This window comes from Solea senegalensis, linkage group LG2, assembly GCF_019176455.1.
Source record: "Solea senegalensis isolate Sse05_10M linkage group LG2, IFAPA_SoseM_1, whole genome shotgun sequence".
NCBI lineage: Eukaryota > Metazoa > Chordata > Actinopteri > Pleuronectiformes > Soleidae > Solea > Solea senegalensis.
In genome coordinates this window covers 25,056,635-25,075,084 of record NC_058022.1, presented here as the reverse complement: position 1 = coordinate 25,075,084, position 18,450 = coordinate 25,056,635, and the positions used below count along the sequence as shown (strand labels likewise).

Here is an 18,450-nt window from a genome sequence, read left to right as displayed (position 1 = left end):
TCCACTTGTGCATGTATGCTCACAGTTCCATTTTATTTTAATATTTCATATTAATAATTATGGTCCATGTTGGTCTGGTGCTCCACGATATTTATTTGATATCATCAAACTTATATGTAAACACATTTGTATTGTCCAAAAATGCTGCTTTCTCATAACCCAGGGTTAAAATTATTTTACAAGAACCAATTCCAGTGCATATGAATCCTTTGAAACATTATTGTATATCATTCTTACATTGATATTATATAAATATAACAATCATAAAGCCACAGCACCTGGTTAATCCATCACTAATGACTTTGAAAATAAATGCTACTAGCATTTAAACCCCATCACTTAATTGACGATTCCCTGACAGTAGTGCCGTTCCTGAGACGCCACATGACCGCGCTTTGGTGTGACGACACACCATAATACGTTTTTTTCTGGACTTTTTATGGCCTTTAGGAAGGTTTTACAAATATGAAACTCCATGAATTGAAAATATAGAATATAAAGATCTATAAATGCCTATATCAAAGTCTCAAGTTGTCCCAGTTTTACAGGCGTCTTTTGTTGCAGTACTACGAGTGGCCACTGGAAAAAATTGTCTTCAACACAGAGGGGACGGTGCTCTATCCAGTTCTTATAATACGTCAATGGGATGACATCATAAGCGGTGCTTCACCCAGTTGTACTTGCTTTGACACTGGTTGGTGTTTCTCCCAGAGCTATTCAAATTGACTCATCAAAACAGGTGTCTCTGGTTCACCTCTGTCACCTGCTTGTTTTACCTGCAGTGCTTTTGAATTTAGTGCAGTTGTGCCTAAAAAATAAAACCCCTGCAGGATGTGTATTACAGAAAACTGATAGCACAGTGTAGAGGCTTTATTAAGGAAAGCAAAACCAGTCTTTCCTGATTAACACACATCCTGCAACAGACTAGTCCTGAGGAAATGCTTGGAGCACCATCTCAGTGGTGGTTACTTAAGGTTGAGGACACAAACTGTATTTATTCTTTTAAATATATATATATTTTTATCCCATTGCATGACCAATGATGATCACGATGATAAGAGCTTACAAATGACAGCACTTTGACATTAGCATTAGGTGACACTGCATCTACTGTCATTTAATGTCAGTTTTTGTGGGGCTTTGTGCATTTTGATTGTGACAATGTTCACTTGACTTCCCATTGTAAGGTGGACAGTTTTACTGTCTGGTGAAATGATATTGTGGGTTGTTGTTGTTGTTGTTTGTCTCTGACATGAGCTTTATGACACAACATTTAATTGATAGATTGATTATTAATCAATTACTCAATTTTTTTTACTCTTTAATAAATAAAATAAAGGTTTTAGATTTTTCAACGTGAATAGTTTCTGATTTCACTGCACCATATAACAGAAAATCATTAAATCTTAATTTTGGTTTGTGGACAAAACAAGACATTTGAGGGTTTTTTCAACACTGTCTGACATATTATGGACCAAACGTTAAATCGAATAATCGAGAAAGTAATCAATAGGTTAATTAGTTATGAAAATAATCATGAGTTGTAGCCCTACACAAGACTAAGATCAATTAACATCTACTCAAAAATAACAGTAGAAATACGTTTGTTTACTCCATAAAATGTCATGCTGTCTGATGTTTGCTGAGTCATCATGTCACCATGACCGGAGCACAGACAGCGTCTGACAGAAATACAGTATGAAATACATGTGATGCAGGCGGCAATCAGCGGTGCTGTCCCTAAATATACCAGACTCCTCTGTTAAATATTGAGCATATTTCCCTATGCTAGTGTAAACGCAACTTAACCGTGGCGAGTTGAGCCGGTGGAAACATGCCATAGGATTAGTTTGTGTCTGACAGGGTGGGGGTGCCGATGGACGATGACATCATCCATCCCTAACCTATAGTTGTTACTGTGACATCCTGAGTCTCTCTGTCTCCATATCCACATGATTTTGTTCACCACCTTTGCTTTGCTACCACTTTAATTCAGAGAATGTTCTCCTCTAAAAAAAAAAAAGAAAAGGCAAAATGAAGGTAGCCGTAGTGGACCTCTGTTGTGCCCTCTCAACCTCATTTAGTTAGTATTGTACTTAAGGCTATATAAACCTGTCAAATAGAATTAAACTATGGTAGTTTCCCCTACAAAAGCTGATACAGTATTTTGTGTTTATCAGTGTTATTTTTTACACTGTGGTCAACTTCTGCTGCTGTTTTTAGTGTCATTTGCCTGTGGCCACTGGGACTCATGAGCACCTCAGTGTCCCGTGTCTCTACCACACAGCTGGATGAGCTGGGTGAAACTTTTTTAAATGTTGGGTTCCCAGAGGCTTTGGATATCAAAGCTTGTGTCTCACATCCCCCAGATCTCCCCAGATACATACATTTATACCAAGTTGCTGTCATAACATTCACTCAGATTTTGACAAGAACGAGCATCAGGCTTGATATTCCTGTAACCCGGTGGATAGGGAGAAGTGGAAATGTTTGAAAAAGAGAGCCCCTTGCATGACGAGAGTTCAGTCATTTTGTTGAGCAGGATATTTTAGGTTTTTGTGTCTCCAGTGTTTCCATTTCTCTAGTGCGAGCTTGACCGTCCGCAGCTTCCAGTTACCAAGAACATAGTTTCTCTCTGCAGGTGTCAATTTTCAGAAGAAAAAGGCACATGGGTCAATCCTCTGGTCCCCAGCTGACCACTGAGAAAGTACTGCTCCAACCCCAGTGTCTGAAGCATCCACTTCCCCAATAAACTGTCAAGTACTGTAGTAAAGATGAGACTAGGGACAGAAGTGAAACAGCAGTAACAAAATGGAAATAGGTCAATATTTATGTGGATCAGACATGTGATAGCACCAAACCAGGAAGACTGTTTATATGAACAGCGGACTGAATGATGATCAGCATATACCAGCACTCTCGTTCAGAGTGGCCAATATTGGGTTGTTTTTCAGATTGACATGTTTACATTTCCATCAGGCTTTTTTTTCTGATTATTGTGTCCATGTCAACATAGCTAGTGCTAGCGTTTCCCTGTATTTATTTGTCTCATTCTAGGTTTTAAGTTTCTAAGTCATGTGACAGATGAATGTATAGCTCAGACGCGCAGCGAGACGCGGTGCCACTGATGACAGCTCTGCGTGAAAGAGTCGAGGGATTTTGGGGAAATCTACCCTGACTGTGACGAAGCTGGGGAATCTGCCGAATGCAGATTCTCGCTCCAAAACTGAATCAAAACAGCCCAAATAAGCTGTCTCACTGAGGATAAAGTGACAAAGTTGATGAGTTTTGCAAGTTGTCACAAAGACTTGGACAATTTTGATTTCACAAAAACACACAATGATACACCGACACAAACGGAGAATCGAGACATTTGGACCGAGTCGTGTATTGTCATACGTCGCACTTATTTCCCTTATTTTCATTATTTATTTTGAAGTTAATGAAAGAGATGAGTGTGTAAAGTAAGTCTTAATTTAAAGGAGTCAGGCTCAGCATAATGTATTTCTGATTAATTCAGCAGGGCATTCATTGTCTATTTCTCATTTAGTTTATATTAATTAGATTTTTGCCTGCTCACAGTTTGTGGAATGGTTGCTTTTCAGAATGAAAACTTGTGAAATCTTAAATTTTGTGCGAGTTTTTTTCTGTGTGTGCGTGTGTGTGTGTGTGTGTTTCTTGTTACCTGTGTCTATTTAAGAATACTGTATGTTGGTTTTGGTTTTCGGCCAAGTGTTTTCTTGATTTTCGGTTTTGGCCAGCAAATTTCATTTCGGTGCATCCCTATTTAGCTCCTTATCAGAAATAATCTCTGTCCACTCTAATGCCTGAAAATTGTAATAGGAGGACAGCTGTTTGCCCCAAAAGTCTAGTTGGAAGTGGTTCAAAAACTCTGCTGCTGTATAGTCGGGTTTAAATGAAGCAATTTGATAAGGGTTTAACTCAAATGGAGTTAAACCTGGAGTTCAAATGGATTGGTTTGGATGGATCCTCAGCAACTTTTCCACTCTTAAAGAATTGGAGACAGTCCTTTTGAGGATAAGATAAAATCCAATTATGGTTGTGGTCCACAACACACATGTTCACAAAAAAGCTACAAAAATAAAACCCATATGCAGCATTTTTTACTGAAATAAAATAGTGGGATGAATCTATGCTCTGAGAAAAGACTATATTTAACAAACACCAGTGCTTTTTGCTTTCTTTGAATAAGTGTGGCAGAGTATTTACTGGCATTTTTTCAAATAATAATAATGAACAACAGCACAGTCAAACTTACTGGAAAGTCTTATGTTTTTACATCTTAGACTGAATGTAACTAATGTCACCTGTAACTGATATAATTATGTAATGAACCACGTGATACATACTATTTATTCTAATAAATCTTGGTGGGGAATAAAAGGAAATATTCACTGTGTGTTGGTGAGTAGAGCGATAGAGAGACACATATTAATATTAGTATCACTTTGCCGGAAGGGGTCATTTTCATTTTAGCTTTTTAACCACTGCCAGTCAGTCATGAAGCATTGTCGCTGAGAGAAGTGGAGTGTAAAACACTGTAAAACAAGTTGTTTCTCTGTGTGCACTGTGTTTTAATGCTAATATGGGCTTGCTGCACATTCCATCATCTCGTTGCCAGTTAGCCTGGGGTCTGTTAGAGCTGAATGAAGCTGAGTCACTATGTGGTCACTGCTGTCTAATAACACCTCAGGAATATGCTGTCTGCAGACTATGGCATAACATCAGAATTACTCATACCATGACTGTGAGGGGATCAGTGCATGTTAGAAATTGTTTGGATGTGCCCAGCCCAGCCCTCATAAGGCCATCCCTAACTCTGTGGCTTTCAGTCTTCATCTGTGCATCCATCCACGTGGGGGTGGGGGGGGGCTGTGTTTTTGGACTGTGGGAGGAAACCGGTGAAAGCACACACACACACACAGAGAAAACATGTAAACTCCATGCAGAAAGGCCCTTGTAGTATTTGTATATTAGAAGTTCATTGGTAACGTTTGCTTGTCAACAAATGCACATGGTTAAAGGGTTAAAATCCTACTTGGTGTCAAACTGTGCTAAGACTCTTCCTTCTTGCAACACTTGCAGTTTTGGGAACCTCATCCTCAGTGAAAACTTGAATTGGATGTATTAAAAAAAGCTGATTAAATATATAAAACTGGGTTTCAAGACCAAAAATTTGCTGTATTCTCACTTCTGGTCTGCACCAGGTTTCATTTAGCAACTTTAACATCAGATTTAATGAATCTTAATGAACCGTACTGAACCAGGCAAATGTACTACAGCATTTTGAGTTGTTTTTGGGGGGTTTGTGTGGATGGAAGCATTTCTGGATGCGATGAAGAAAAAGATTTTGTTTCCGTGTGGATATAATCTGTGAGTTAGCTGTCTAAAAATGTAATTCTGTACCTGCATATGTCAGCATCTATGAGTTACATGCTGAATTACTCTGCTGCACAACTATATAGAATTCAGATTGTGGGTTTTTTGAATTTCAGCTTCAGTGTACAGTAATTTAAATCTTACTTGAAAATGGATCTGGTCTAGACGGAGCCCTGGTTTTATGAAATGTCTGAGAATGCTTCAGCAGATTGCTGTTACTGTTCTGTGCCAGGAGGCAGGGATGCAGATACAGATTTGCTGCATTATTACAAAGCATTTTGCAATAGACTGGTGTTTGGGTGTCCTGGACTCATTTTGGAAGATGGTGAGCTGTTGGGTACAGCACACTTTTGGGTTTTAAGCTGAATTTTGTTTGGTGAATAATGAATAATGGCGATTACAGAAAACCACATTCCCACATACATATTCATACCAAATAAGCCTTGCTTTCACTGTGTAACAAATATATATCATTTTACGGCTCAAAGGAACGGCATTGTTTCATATCCTTGTGTTCACCTGTTTGCTATCTGCCATGTTTTCCACAGTGGGTGCTTATTATGACTCAATATAACACTTAGTCTGAGGAAAGGTATCTATAGTTTTGCCTTCATCTTGCTACTGCTGTGACTTAACCAGTGACCAAACAGAGACACAGAGGCTGTCATTTTTACTAGTGTAATCTAGTTTTATTTATGTACTGTATGTGTGTTGTTTATCTCCTCTGCCTATAGAAAATGATAACATACTTTGCTGCAAACATAATATTTCCCTGTGCCATTTTCTTTGTTCATTGTGTGTGTGTGTATGGCTGCTGTTTCCTCTGGTAATGAGATGACAGATTTGGTTCGTAGACGTTGGTAGAGGGAAGAAGTGAGAGAGAAACCCTTGATTTAATTGAAAGGCTGGTTGGCATCAGAGATGGATAGAGCCTGTGCTCTGTTCTGTTCTTCAGCACTTCTCAGGAACAGGCACATGTTCCCTTGAATAGGGTGTGCTGTTAGCAGGTGAGTTTAAGCAGAAGGCTTTTTCAAGGGCATTAGTGTGACATAAGACATCTATTTGCCACTTACTTAAATTTAAAATCTGTTATACAAGCAATTATTTGCCTCTGTGTGAATTGCAGTATTTCAGAAATGAATTTTCCCAAGTTTCCTGACCAATGTGTGTGTGCTGTAAGTTACAATCCAAAATAATTACTTTATTATCCCCTTAGGGAAATGTATTTATTGTGCTAAATAGGCCAATAATGATGCCCTGATGCCAAAGTCACTTAATTGGATTTCGGGAAAAATCAGAAAATCCTAAATATCACATAAATGCATCTAAGGATGCAACAATTGTTTTAATGATTACTTTGTTATATGGAGCAAAAGGAACTGACATTTTTCACATTTAAGAAGCTGAAAAACCTGAAAGCTTGATTTAATTATTAAAATATCTCCAAAACTAAGTAATGAATCAAATAATCGCTGCAGCCCTAAATGCATCAGTACGCACACAGATTGTACAAATCTAAATAAAAACCAGTAATAATAACATTTTAACTCAATTAATTTCATCTTAGTAGTAGCAGAATAATTGTTACACTTTTGGAGCACTAAACTTAAAGAGGAATTCCAGTACTTTTAGACCTAGGCCCTGTGTTTATAAATGTGTTTTTTTTTTGTGGTCCAGTGGATTGCCTTGGGCTGCACTGTAATCTTACGGGGCAATCGCCATTCTCATTTATATCCAAAAAGTGCTTCTTTTGGCCAATAAGTGGCTCGGATTGTTATTTTAAGCAAGGGTGTAAGTAATAATACCGGAATTCCCCTATAAGTAATTTAATAGATGTTAAAAAAAAGACTGTATTGGTATCTGAAGATTCTGAAGATTATGATATCATTATCATATCAGACACGAAAAAATGGTATTGAGCCATTCCCAGAGGAGAAGGAATGAGTCCTTCACATGTCATGCAGAGGATTTAGGACTTAGGAAAGAATGATGTACTGTAATTGAAATTTGCTCTCTGTGGAGAAGTGGGGATGCTTGCTTTTTGGTGGTCCGAATGTGCATGACAGCAAAATTGAATTGGTTTTCAATTCAATTCAATTCAATTTTATTTGTATAGCTCCAAATCATAACATACATTATCTCAAGGCACTGTAGATAGACAACAAGAGGTTCTGCTTTGTTTCGTCTTGTCTGTCCCTCAAAGGCTGATGTTGTCGTGGTCCTTTTGTGACTCCGCCTCCCTGAATACAGAATGCTGTAGGGCAGTAGTTACGCAATGATAATCATTAATAGTCTTCATTAGCAATGCAATAAAAGTTCTCTATATATCCATAATGTGCTGCAATAATTAATTTTTTCATCATAAATTGGTCTGATTGGTTTCTTGATTATTTGATTAGTTGTTTTGTCCATAAATTGTGAGGAAATAGTTAAATAAAAGTCTCTCATTGTATCCTAAACCTCAAAATTACAGCGTCCTCAAATGTCTTGTTTTGTCCACAAACCAGCAATTACTTTGGTTTCTTTGGTAGCAGAGAAACAAATAAACAAGCAAACTTTAAGTATGCACAAACATTAAAAAAGCCTCCAAACTGTATGTTTAAAGAAACAGCCAAATGAATGAATCAATTCTCAATATTGTCCATACATCAATTTGTTTTTCCATTGTGAAAAACTCTTAGACAATAACATACAACTGCTGTGAATGCTGTACATCAGAGTTGTGAAATGATTCTTTGTTTAAAACCACAGTTAACTGTTTAATAAGGAAAGGAAACAATTTCATTTACTGTGATAAATTATAACCATTTTGGCTCAGTTCAAACTTAGAGAGAAGAGCCAAGGAGAGCAGAACATAGCTGTTGAGACCTGAGAATAATTCCACTGTGAAAACTCCACTGATCCGTCATGTAGCTCTCATCTACTCTTTGTTTGGACTCTGTCATCAGTGTAATTACTGTAATTCCTCTCGCTGGAGAACAAAGGGACATATTTGAGGATTAGACCTGAAAGAGACCAGACCCTTGAACATCACTGTTCTCCCAGTGAAACAAAGTAAGAAAAGTAAGAAAGATATACAGTATTGGAGTAATTGTACCTGAGCAGGTCATAGTAAACCGTCAGTAGGAAGCCAGCGTTACTCTTACCCTACATTCACTCTGCTGCCAGATTATTGAGCATTGCTGCCAGACAAAAATAAATAATGTGTTGTAATTATGAGTATTGTATTTGAGACTAGAGCTGCAACTAATGATTATGTGTAATGGATAATTGTGTCAGTCATTAATCTATTGATTGTTTTTTGATGAATCAATTTGATATTTGGTCCAGACAAATGTTGATTTGTTTCCAAAGCAAGCACTGCGTCCTTGTTTTGTTCACATTAAAGCAACATATATATTTTTTGAAGTTAAGAAGCTGAGATGACAGGAATTGTCCCAAAATCTCTAAAAAAAAAAAAAAGAATCTGTACAAAAATTTAAATTAAATTGTAACACCAATTGTTTTTGTTGTTGTTATTGTTGCTATACAGTGTATTGTAATTGAGGAGTAAAGCAACCAAAACACATTAATGATTAAGAAGCTGAAATCACAGAATTTGTTTATTATTATTTAGTTATTGATTTATTACTGATTAATTGACACAGCCTTAGCTGAGACCACTTATACCACTAATTATCATTGTAGTAATCATGTGGCACTAGGTGGCAGCAAAGATATGCCACTTTTTTCCATTCTCGTATTCTCATTTACCATGTCCTGATTACTTGACTGGAGCTTTCTTAATAAAATGCCTGATAGACAGAAGGATTTCATGTAGTGACTGAGTGTTGTTATAGTGTTACTCGTCTTTTTTTACTGAGCTTTCAATGATCAGTTCAATTCCTTTCTTCCTTCACAGTCACAGAATGACTGTGTGCTTATATCAGTGTCTGCACACTAGAGCTGCAACTAACGATTATTTTCTCGATTAATCGTTTAGTCCATAAAATATCAGAAAACCCTAAAAAATGTTGATCAGTGTTCGTCAAACCTGGAAATAATGATGTTCTCAAATGCCTTGTTTTGTCCACAAAAATGATTGATGTTTAATGATTTCTTTCTTATCTAGAGCAAAGAAATGAAGAAAATATTCACATTAAGAAGCTTAAACGATCAGAAATCTTGTTTTAATCATGAAAAAAAGCGTCACATCGCTTATCAAAATCGTTGTCGATTAATTTAGTAATCGATTCATCGAGTAATTGTTTCAACTGTACTGCAGAGTACCGTCATACAGTACATAAAGTGTTTGATTTGTAACTTGAGTCCTAGACTTAATTTGATGTTGTGAAAGTCACAGGAGTCTAATTTTATCAACAAGCACAACATGACATTTTGAATGCACCATGGCTTGTTGAGTATTGTAACAACTGGTATTTCCAATATTTGGGCTCATGAGTTACATCTAGTAAGTTGGATGTTTATATAGTGAGTTTAATTTGAGAAAGTGTTTTTCTTTGACACCATTTTGCTTTCTATTGTGTGTCCACCAGGTGGCTCTGCTTGGCTTGGACCTCTTATCTGCCTTAGTGACAAGGTTACAGGAGCGATTCAGGGCCCACATTGGGACAGGTAAGAATCTTTTTTTTTTGTCCTTTTGTGTTTGGTTTGTGTGTTGTATCTACCATCATTGCACCTTCACGTCTGAATGGAGCTTAATGCTCCAGGTTTCTGATCAAGAACTTATTGAGTCTTTTAGCCCCATACAAACCTTTTTTTTTATTATTTATTTAATACAGTGAGTCACATCACATTACCGTGGCATGAACATTTTAAGGACGCGTTGTCCATAGTGAGTTAAGTAAAAGGCTCTTGATTCTGGTCTTGATTCTGAACTTTCTTATGACCTGAGAGGCCAAAGGGGCTTGTAGTGATTGTACCTATACCTGGCACTGATAACCAGTTGAGAGATTTTAACAAAGAGGTCATTCTGTTCATGTATTCCTGGGGATCAGAATTCTAGCCACTGTGCTCATTGCTGCCACCTTGTCACTATAGGTGCACCACAAATGAGGTGGTCACTGTAGTAGAAAGATTTTTTTTTGTAAACATCATTGTTTTATACCTCTCTAATGATGTTTTTTAATGATACAGTCAGGTTTAGCACTACTTGGCTCTACTCAGCTTGACTTTACTCTGTTTGGGTATAAGGCACAGTGTTTTCCATTACTTCATAGTACCTCCTCAACATGGGTGGAGTCGTCATTGCATGGCTCTGCAAAACTGCTGTGACGTCGTTTTAATATATTATGAATAGTCACAGTGACTGATTGTAGTTTTATAATCAAGTACTCATGCCCATCCCTAGTTCTGGAGGAGTTGGAGACAACCTAGTTATTTTTTTAAATAATCTGGTTGAATCTTTTTGTCAGTTTGAGTTGTTCATTTCTGTGTTTTAATGCTGAGTAATTTAAATGCGTCTATGGTCATGGTGGTTAAAAGGTGATGCATTTTCAAAATAATTTGTGCTCCATTATATTTTTTATATTTTTATAAGTCTAAAACAAAGGTTTACATTTTTGAGAGGTAATTCTTTTGTTTCTCTGTGTCCTCTCTCTCAGTTCTGCCCAGCCTTATTGATCGATTGGGAGATTCCAAAGACCAAGTGAGAGACCAAGACCAAACAGTGTTGTTGAAGATCATGGAGCAGGCCGCCAGCCCACAGGTACAGCACACACAGCCTGAATGAACTCTGATGATGATGGATATCGACTTGCTGCCAATGTATAGTTTCATGCACAGTGGTTTACCTCACTAACCACAATCCCAGTTCCTGTAGTTCAGTTATATCAATTTTTTCCTCTGATAAAATCAGCACTTATCTTTTGTAATTACTTTTTGGTACTTTGCTCAAATAAAACCACCACCATTACTAATAGCTCATTGTAATGTATTAATGGAAGCAAACTATAACAGTAGACTTAAACCAAAGCTATCAATGAGCAAACTATAACTTATGTTATGTTATATGTAAACATCAACATAAATATCCTGCTTGTGCCAATCCCAGATGACATACGGTAAAAGGCCTGTTACACCCTGAACAGGTCGCCAGTCCATCACAGGGCAAACATATAGAGACAAAACAACCATTCACTCACACCTACAGGCAATTTAGAGTGTCCAACTAAACTCACATGCTTTTGGATGTGGGAGGCAACCAGAGAATCTGGAGAAAACCCATGCAGACATAGCCAGAACATGCAAACTCACAGAAAGGCCCAGACCGGGATGCCAGCCAGCAACCTTCTTGCTGTGAGGCAACACTGTTGAAACACTGTTGCCTCACAGCACCACTGTGCACCACAGCTTCTTAAATGTTAATGTCTTCTGGTTTCTTTGCTCCATATAACAAATAAGGGAAACAATCGACAGATTTATCCATTATGAACATAATTGTTAGTTGCAGGTCTAAGAATTTAATTTAATGAATTGATGATACACTGTAAAATACAGTGTACAAGCTCAGTGTATACTTTGCTCACAGTTCATTTCACAATGTTTATTTTACAAGAAATGTCTCTTGGACAATCAAGTATTTAGGAAATAGGCTTTTATTGTCTGATGTGTGTTGTTGCAGTATGTATGGGACCGAATGCTGGGAGGCTTCAAACATAAGAACAACAGGACCAGAGAAGGAGTGTGCCTTTGCCTCATCGCCACACTGAGCACGTGAGCCAAATGCTTCATTTCCATTTCTGTTTTAAATTACGTTGGTAAAAATGGAAGAAAAACCCATGCTTGGTAACATATTGTCTTTCTAATTTTGGCCCTATATTATTTTAATTCTAATTAGTTTCTTGTGAAATTTGAGGCAATCTCTGTCTGTTTTGTTTGATAACTTTATTTTATTATTTTTAAATCAAAACATTTGATCATTTAAATTAAATCACAAATACTTCAGATTTCCACTCTAATAATTCATTAATTGATGAAGAATAGTTCACTTCACTGTGAGTGAGCAAAATGTAAAACCACACATCTCAAACATGCATTAACTCCATCACCATGGTAACTGGATTTTAAATCCATTTTTTTTATACTGCCTTAGGTGTTAGCTTTTAATGTCAGGTATTATCCACATTTAATGTAATCTATACTTTACTTTTTCTGTGTTTTAGTGCAGGTATAATACTTATTTTTTAGGACAAATACAATTTATTTTTATTCTGTTATTCATATTCTGTAAATGATGTCCTTTGGTGGCTGTTTCTTATCATTGTTGTATATGTTATATATTGTTCTTCTGTTATAGCTCTTTGCCGAAGAACAATAAAGTATATTGGATTGATATGATATGTTAAAGCTGATAATTGATCTAATGAATGTCTTGGTTTTGATGTCAGTGTAGCTGTTGTTGCCTCAATGACATGAGGTTCATCTTATACAGCTGTGCCTGTAGGTGTGCTGCTAAAATTAGCAGTGGCATCTGCCAGGGACTTGGCTGTCAGGCTGTTAAATATTTCAGCTTTACATATACTGTATTTTGTATTTGACAAGTTGTTTCATCAGGTCAGCTGCATCTCTATGACCAGCTTTCCATTTCACATTATTATCATTATCATTGTTATAATAATTATATTATTATTAAAGGGTTAACAGAGGACATACAGTGCCCCTCTGTTCATCTGTTATTTTAATATTTTTCCTTCAGATATGGAGCACAAGGCCTGACCCTCAGCAAAATTGTTCCACACATATGTAACCTCTTGGGGGACCCCACAAGTCAGGTATGCTGAGTCATGATTTCTCTGTATCTTCTTTGTCGCTGATGGATTTTAATCGAGACCTCAGAGTAATGTAACATAACATTTCATCATCTTATCCTGAACATCTCATAGAGTTATATCACTGTGCATTGCTTTTCAGGAAGTGTTTCAGTGAGTGATAGGTTTCCTTTCATTTGTAGTACAGCTTTAGGACTGTGTTGTACTGAGAGCCAATTGTCAGACATAATGAATATTTTGAAAAACAAAAGTCAGAGTAAAGAAAATAGAGTGGCAATAAGATTTGAATTTGACTGACTGACATGAGACTTAAAATGGAATAAATGTGTTGTTGTCATCAGGTGCGTGATGGAGCAATGAGTTGCTTGGTGGAAATCTACAGACATGTGGGTGAGAGGGTGAGGATGGATCTCAGCAAAAAAGGCCTGCCACAGTCACGGTATGGGAACCTTACCTCCCCACACTTTCACTCATCCTTTTCTGCTTTTCCACTCTCTCCCACCTACACAAAAACACAGGAGTATAAATATGACAGTGTTGAACAGTACAAACCAACATTTCTCTTTTTTACAGACAGTTATTTTTGCCCCCATTTCTTATTATCCCCATCAACCCTTAACAACAACAACAAAAGAAAAAAATTCCCTAAACGCAGACTAATAACAGAATAATGAGTATAGGTAATAAATCAGTATCGGTGAGTACAATCGTCAAAACACAGTACCAAACAAATATAAGTATACACATAGGAGCAAAAAAAAATAATAATACAAAATAAATAAACAAAAAAATAATTGTGCCCACATCTTCCTGGCACAATCCAGTTATCCACCACCAGTCATGCTTACACCTGTTTAGTCCAGTTTAGAGAGGCTGCTATTGTTGTTCTGCTCAAACAGAAAATTTGAAAACTTAAGTTTTTTAAGCTGGACCAAAGATGAACAAGATAGATTGGATGAATAGATATACGTGTGGAAGGAGGGAGAGGTATTTATCATTAGAGGCAAATGTCGTGTTAAGTATGTCTCTGCATTCCACCACCACCACTCTCTCCTCTCTCTTTCTCTGGCACTAGTGCCAGTTCGTCATCTCTGTGGTAGTATTGGATGCGGTCTATTTTAGTCTTGGCTGTTCCTGCCACATAGCCAAGGAAGATCGTTCACACAGGGATGGTGCAGGTTCTCTTCTCTTGCTGTCCATTATTTACTCTGCTTTGTTTTTTTGACACCCTTTTTCTCCTTATCAGTTTAACTTACTTTTTTATTCTTTGTCCTTTTATAGGTTGAATGTAATCTTCAGCAAATTTGATGAAGTCCAAAGATCTGGAAACATGACCTCATCTGCTGGCTCAGGTGAGTAACTCCTACTGTGTGTCATTATTTTGAATCGTGTGCGCTTGTTTTCTCTGTGTTGTTCAGATGCCTCAGTGATCTTTTGATGTGCGTCCATGTAGAGAACATAACAAAATTGTTCTCATTCAGAAAAGGTCCTTTGGTTTTCTAAATATGGACTGTTTTTCACAGCTAGGTACCGACCCTCTCATTGCTCATTTATTGTCTTGTTTTTTTTTTCCTCCTTACTTATTATGGAGAAGGGGAATTATGACGAACAGATGCACCATGAACGTAGACATATTTCTTGGAATGAAAAGGGAAAGAAAGGACTATGTTGTACATAGCATTAAGTATTTAACATTTCTGGAATATATGGTATAGTGTAGGTAATGTCTATAGTGGTGGTATAAAGTGGTATAAACTGATGACAGTTTTATAGATCTGTTGCAGCTCAGTTGTTATTTGCTTTGTGGTGTAGCTCTAAATTCAGCAGTTATCCATGAGAGCTGAATGTTATTAGTTTAAGCAAAATTGCAGATGGCTTAATTTTCACTAAATTGCTTCACTGCCTTTTAGTCAGCCAATAAATAGACAGAAGAGGGAGACACAGTTAACATATAAAGGTAGACTTATGTTCCTGTACCTGTCCACCTTTACACCTCTAGAACAATTTCTCTATCTGACAGAGAGAACAGTTGAGTTGAAAATAATACATATAGACAGACCTCTGGGTTTCATAACAGGGTTTCTCCAACATCACCTCCTATACACCACTCCACAACAAATCTCATGTAGAGAAATTTGCTTTTTTCTGTCTGGCTTAGATAACTTCTGTCAGGGTGAAGTTTTTGTATAATCTCAGTTCTCAGTGTTTATTTGTAGACAGAGAAAATAGTTTTTGGCTTATAACGTCTCCCTGTGAGCCAGTGTCTTGTCTGTTTGATGACAGGGTTCAATGTCCTCATGTTTGTTTACATGAGGCAAGTTGTGTTAAGTTGTAGGACATATTTTTCACTGTTGGTGTTGCTAACTGGATTTTTAACATGTTTACGCATACATACACTTTTTGTTGACTGCTTATCAAAAACCAGCAGTTATGTTTTTTTCTAACTCTCTTCTGATTGGGCAACAAGGCTTTACAGTTACGTTTATATTGCTACCTGTCGACTTGAAATGCCTTTGACAGCATTTAAAAGTGGGTTTTGTGTTTTCATTGGATCACAATGTGTAATTTTAATTTATAGAATACCCCACTTTGTTTCTAGGCCTTAATTTCTCATGACATTCACACACATCCACACACGGCACTGAATTACACTGTCATGCAGCAGTCTGGTGAACTGATATTAACCAAACGCCATAGTTTAGACGGAGAGAGACCTTCTTGCCATTACAGACCCTCTCATTCATCACCGCTTCATTCAATTCCTTTTCTCGTGCACAGTTGTTGAAGGTAGCTTTGGAAAGATGAGATGAATAAGCAAACATGACTCAGGTTAGCAGTTATTAGATAATGGAGCAGAATATGCATTGATGTCACTCTTTCACAGCTGCACTGAAATTAACTTTGTGTCTGCAGATGATGGCTCATGTTAATTTAAATTCCTTGGAGCTGAGAGGAATGCATGGTGTTCATCTGGACAGGAAATTAGCTGTGTGGTCATACCTACAGGCTTCAGCTTCATTTGACAGTTGTGCTAAAGGCTAAAAAAACAAGAAATAGAGAGGTTCTGGCTAAGAATGAGGGAGTATACACACATAAAATAAGCTTGGTGCTCTCAGCAAAAAAATTAGGCACTTTTAGGCAAAATCTGGATTGAATTGATGTCAAGTTTCAAATTTTATTTATATAGTGCACTTTACAAAGTATACTTTACATTGCATAGAAAGGAAAGGAAATGATCTTTATTGTCATTATACAACTGAAATTGCACAACAAAATTTCGAGGTCAGATTCAGGGTTGATCAGAGCCGTGAGGGGCCAACCTCACCAACTGTGTATAACATTCTAACATTCATATATGTTTTGATTGTGGGAGGAAATCGTAGAGACCAGAGGAAACCTACGCAGACTCCGGGCTTACAATTGTACAATTAACAGTTCACACAATGAGCAAGCACTAGGTGTCAGTGGAGAGAAAAAAACTCCCAAGAACTGTGTTATTCCATTTCCAAAACAATGAAGAGAATAGTTTTCACCTGGAATCTATTGTGTTTTTCACAACATGACACAACAGGTAAAGTGCCTGTGTTCTTAGCCGTGTCTTGCCACTGATGCATTTTTATGACAGTTACCAAACAGTACCTGCTAGGGCAAGCTTTGTCTGGAGCAAAGCTTTTCACTCTTAATGTGGAGTACATATTTTTATGATACCACCATAAATGTCCAACCATTCATCCATTATTTACTGCTTTATCCTCACTATTGTAAAAACTCACAGCTGATGTTCCTCCCTCCCTGCCCCTCTCCTGGCCATGTGCATTTGTTTTCAAGGGAGCTTAGAGCTGCCTCGCTTCTTCCGACAATGGTTTTCTCTGCTTCTTTTTTAGCAAGCTCTGCCATGATGAGTATCTAAAATAACGCTATTGCTGCCTTAATGTGTAGTGCCCTGAAGAAATTTGTGTTTCTCACAAGACCCGAGATTTCACAAGACCTCCTGATTCTGAGGACTCTGGGTCGGCGGGCAGGTGATCTTGCAAGGCTGGTTTTCCACTAGCAAACAGTATGGGGAGTGATGACAGCTCCCAACTCCAAAACTCTTAAACTAGGGTCAAATACTCCATAGTTCCCCTTCCTTTTTGTAAGTCTGCTTCTTTCGGTACAACCTCTTAATATCAGTCTGTGTCACACTGCAGGTTTTCCTAATTACCTGTTTTCAACCCTTCTGTTAATGAGATGTTTGCGGGGAAAGGAAAGGTAATGAGCATGGAGGCAGAGGAGGGCTGGCTGTGCTGTGGTGCTGTCACACAGACACAGAGGAAGAGGGGATTTAGAGTTGGCAGTAGAGAGATTGCAGAGGGAAAAAACTAGAGCATAGGGAGGGAGGGAGAGAGAGGGGTAGAACAAAACAAAGCAGCCATTTTTGTAGCACTACTAAGAAGTAAACAGTAGACTCGAGAGATACCAGGGCAGAGACCATAAAGAGAGAGAGAGAGAGAGAGAGAGAACTGAGCCTTTGGCTGTATAGTGTTGTTCCTTTGTGGCATCAGTTCTGAGGGCAGCTTTGCACCATGACAGCTGGACAAGGTAAGACTGGAAATGGATAATAATGTTTTTTGCTTTACTGCGGTGAGATCACACACGCGTATCTTGTTGATTGCGATCATCAATCACCCTGCACATAGAGAAGATAACAGATTGATTATTGTGAAAAAAAACTAAAAAGGACAAGCACCTTCTTCACTTTCTTACATCTTGAGTCATGAAATACTGTATTCACTGAACTGTGGCTGTTTACTTTGCAAAAAAATGCAGCAGGGCTCGCTACATTGCAGCAGACAAATTATGCATTTCACGTCTCTTCATCTCCGTCTCTCGCCTTTCCTCTTCTCTCAGCATCTCGACTGACAGCGACAGCTTGTCCTAAAGTATCCCTAACACATGTCTCTTTTTGGGCTAGTGCTGAACTGCTGCTTAAGCCAATAAGAGCTGAGAGAGTTACAGTTACAATGGCTACATGCGTATGTAATGTAATCTATGAGACCTCCTGTGGTTCATATAATGTGGTTAGTCCTTCAGTTCTATTCTTTACAAAACATGATGTGTTCAGGTCGCTCATGTATGAGTGGGCAATATTTAAATAACAATATAGTGACATTCTTCAACTGTAATGTAACAGAGACTCTGTATATATCAATATGTTTATGCATTGCACAGACACTTTGAGGTATAACACATGTAATCACTTGTGGGCAGGTTATTCTCACTGAAATCCTTCCAGTTAGAC

The 18,450-nt window shown here is 37.6% G+C and overlaps 1 protein-coding gene across 23 annotated transcripts in view; it reads left to right on the top strand.

Annotated features, from left to right (window-relative positions):
- The window catches only part of clasp1a (cytoplasmic linker associated protein 1a), an 81,077-nt gene that overhangs the window by 17,064 nt on the left and 45,563 nt on the right, over positions 1 to 18,450 (top strand). For 22 of the 23 annotated variants that reach the window (XM_044018498.1, XM_044018458.1, XM_044018431.1 and 19 more), the window contains exons 3-8: positions 9,936 to 10,014; positions 11,004 to 11,107; positions 12,023 to 12,114; positions 13,097 to 13,172; positions 13,511 to 13,608; positions 14,451 to 14,521. In XM_044018498.1, the coding sequence (XP_043874433.1) occupies positions 9,936 to 10,014; positions 11,004 to 11,107; positions 12,023 to 12,114; positions 13,097 to 13,172; positions 13,511 to 13,608; positions 14,451 to 14,521 (520 nt within the window). Of the gene's footprint in view, positions 1 to 9,935; positions 10,015 to 11,003; positions 11,108 to 12,022; positions 12,115 to 13,096; positions 13,173 to 13,510; positions 13,609 to 14,450; positions 14,522 to 17,552; positions 17,751 to 18,450 lie in introns of those variants that run through there. The other variant, XM_044018499.1, reaches the window with a different exon arrangement.